This window comes from Oxyura jamaicensis, assembly GCF_011077185.1.
Source record: "Oxyura jamaicensis isolate SHBP4307 breed ruddy duck chromosome 27 unlocalized genomic scaffold, BPBGC_Ojam_1.0 oxy27_random_OJ70962, whole genome shotgun sequence".
NCBI classification, from domain to species: Eukaryota; Metazoa; Chordata; class Aves; order Anseriformes; family Anatidae; genus Oxyura; species Oxyura jamaicensis.
The window spans coordinates 1,719-2,798 of record NW_023304793.1 but is presented as its reverse complement, the minus strand read 5'-3'; the positions used below and the strand labels follow the sequence as shown (position 1 = coordinate 2,798).

General features: G+C 70.4%; 1 protein-coding gene across 1 annotated transcript in view; it reads right to left on the bottom strand.

The window, feature by feature from the left end:
• Window positions 1–1,080, bottom strand: part of PDK2 (pyruvate dehydrogenase kinase 2) — a gene marked incomplete at its 5' end in the record, with an annotated part of 3,377 nt that overhangs the window by 679 nt on the left and 1,618 nt on the right. Inside the window, 3 exons of the mRNA XM_035313031.1 lie at window positions 423–545; window positions 632–730; window positions 833–1,009. Of these exons, the coding sequence (XP_035168922.1) occupies window positions 423–545; window positions 632–730; window positions 833–1,009 (399 nt within the window). The remainder of the gene's footprint in view (window positions 1–422; window positions 546–631; window positions 731–832; window positions 1,010–1,080) is intronic.

Below are 1,080 nucleotides of genomic sequence, written 5' to 3'. Positions count from 1 at the left end.
GCACCCCAAAATGTCCCCATGGTAACCCCAAGTGTCCCCAGGCCACCCAAAGCACCCCAAAATGTCCCCACGCCAACCCAAACCTCACCATCCCATCCCCAAATATCCCCGTGCCACCCCCAAACGTCCCCACGTTACAGCCAAGCACCCCGAAGTGCCCCCCTGCCAACCTAAACCTGCCCATACCACCCCCACCACCCCCAAAATGTCCCCCTGAGCACCCCGACGTGTCCCCACGTCACCCCCAAGCCCCCCCCACACCACCCCCAAACTCCCTCCACCACCCCCACTGTGCCCCAAATGCCCCCGTGCCGCCTCCGAACACCCCCAAACAACCCCGCGCCACCCCCAAACGTCCCCAAAACCACCCCGAACCCCCCCCAAATCCCCCCAGCACCGCACCGGGACCCCGCGGCACGTACCAGGGGGGCACCTACCAGGGGGGCCCCCCCGGTGCCCAGCTGCGGGGTGGGAGCGGTGGAGTACATGTAGCTGAAGAGCCGCTCGATCTTGCGCAGGGGGACGCCCATGCCGCGGTCACTCATCTGCAGGGGGTGACGGTGGGGTGGCAGGGGGGTGGCAGGGGGTGACAGACGCCCCCCCGGTGTCCCCCGGGGGGGGCTGCACGCACCTTGATGGAGAGGTCCTCCTGACCCAGGGCCACCATCACCCTGATGGCCGGTAGCCGCGGGCTGTTCTCGTGGCTCTCCACGGTGGCTCGCATGGCGTTCTGGGGGCGAGGCGTTTTAGGGACCCCATAAAATGCGTGGCCCCCCCCCCCCCCAAACCCCCGGCGCCCCCCCCCCCCAGACACTGGGGTCCGCAGCGTTACCTTGAAGAGCTCGAAGAGCATGTGGTAGAGATGCGAGGGGACGTAGACGATGCTGATGGGCTGCTGGGGGCTGCTGGCTGCGGGGCACAGCGCCGTCGGTGTGGCCTCCCCAGCCCCGAACGAGCCCCCCGAGATCCTCCCCCCGGCCCCGACCCCCCAGCGGGGGGCCCCCCCCCCCCCCCCCCCCCCGGCGGGGGGGGAGCCGCCCCCCCCCGGCCCCACAGACCTCTCACCACGTTGGCCACGCT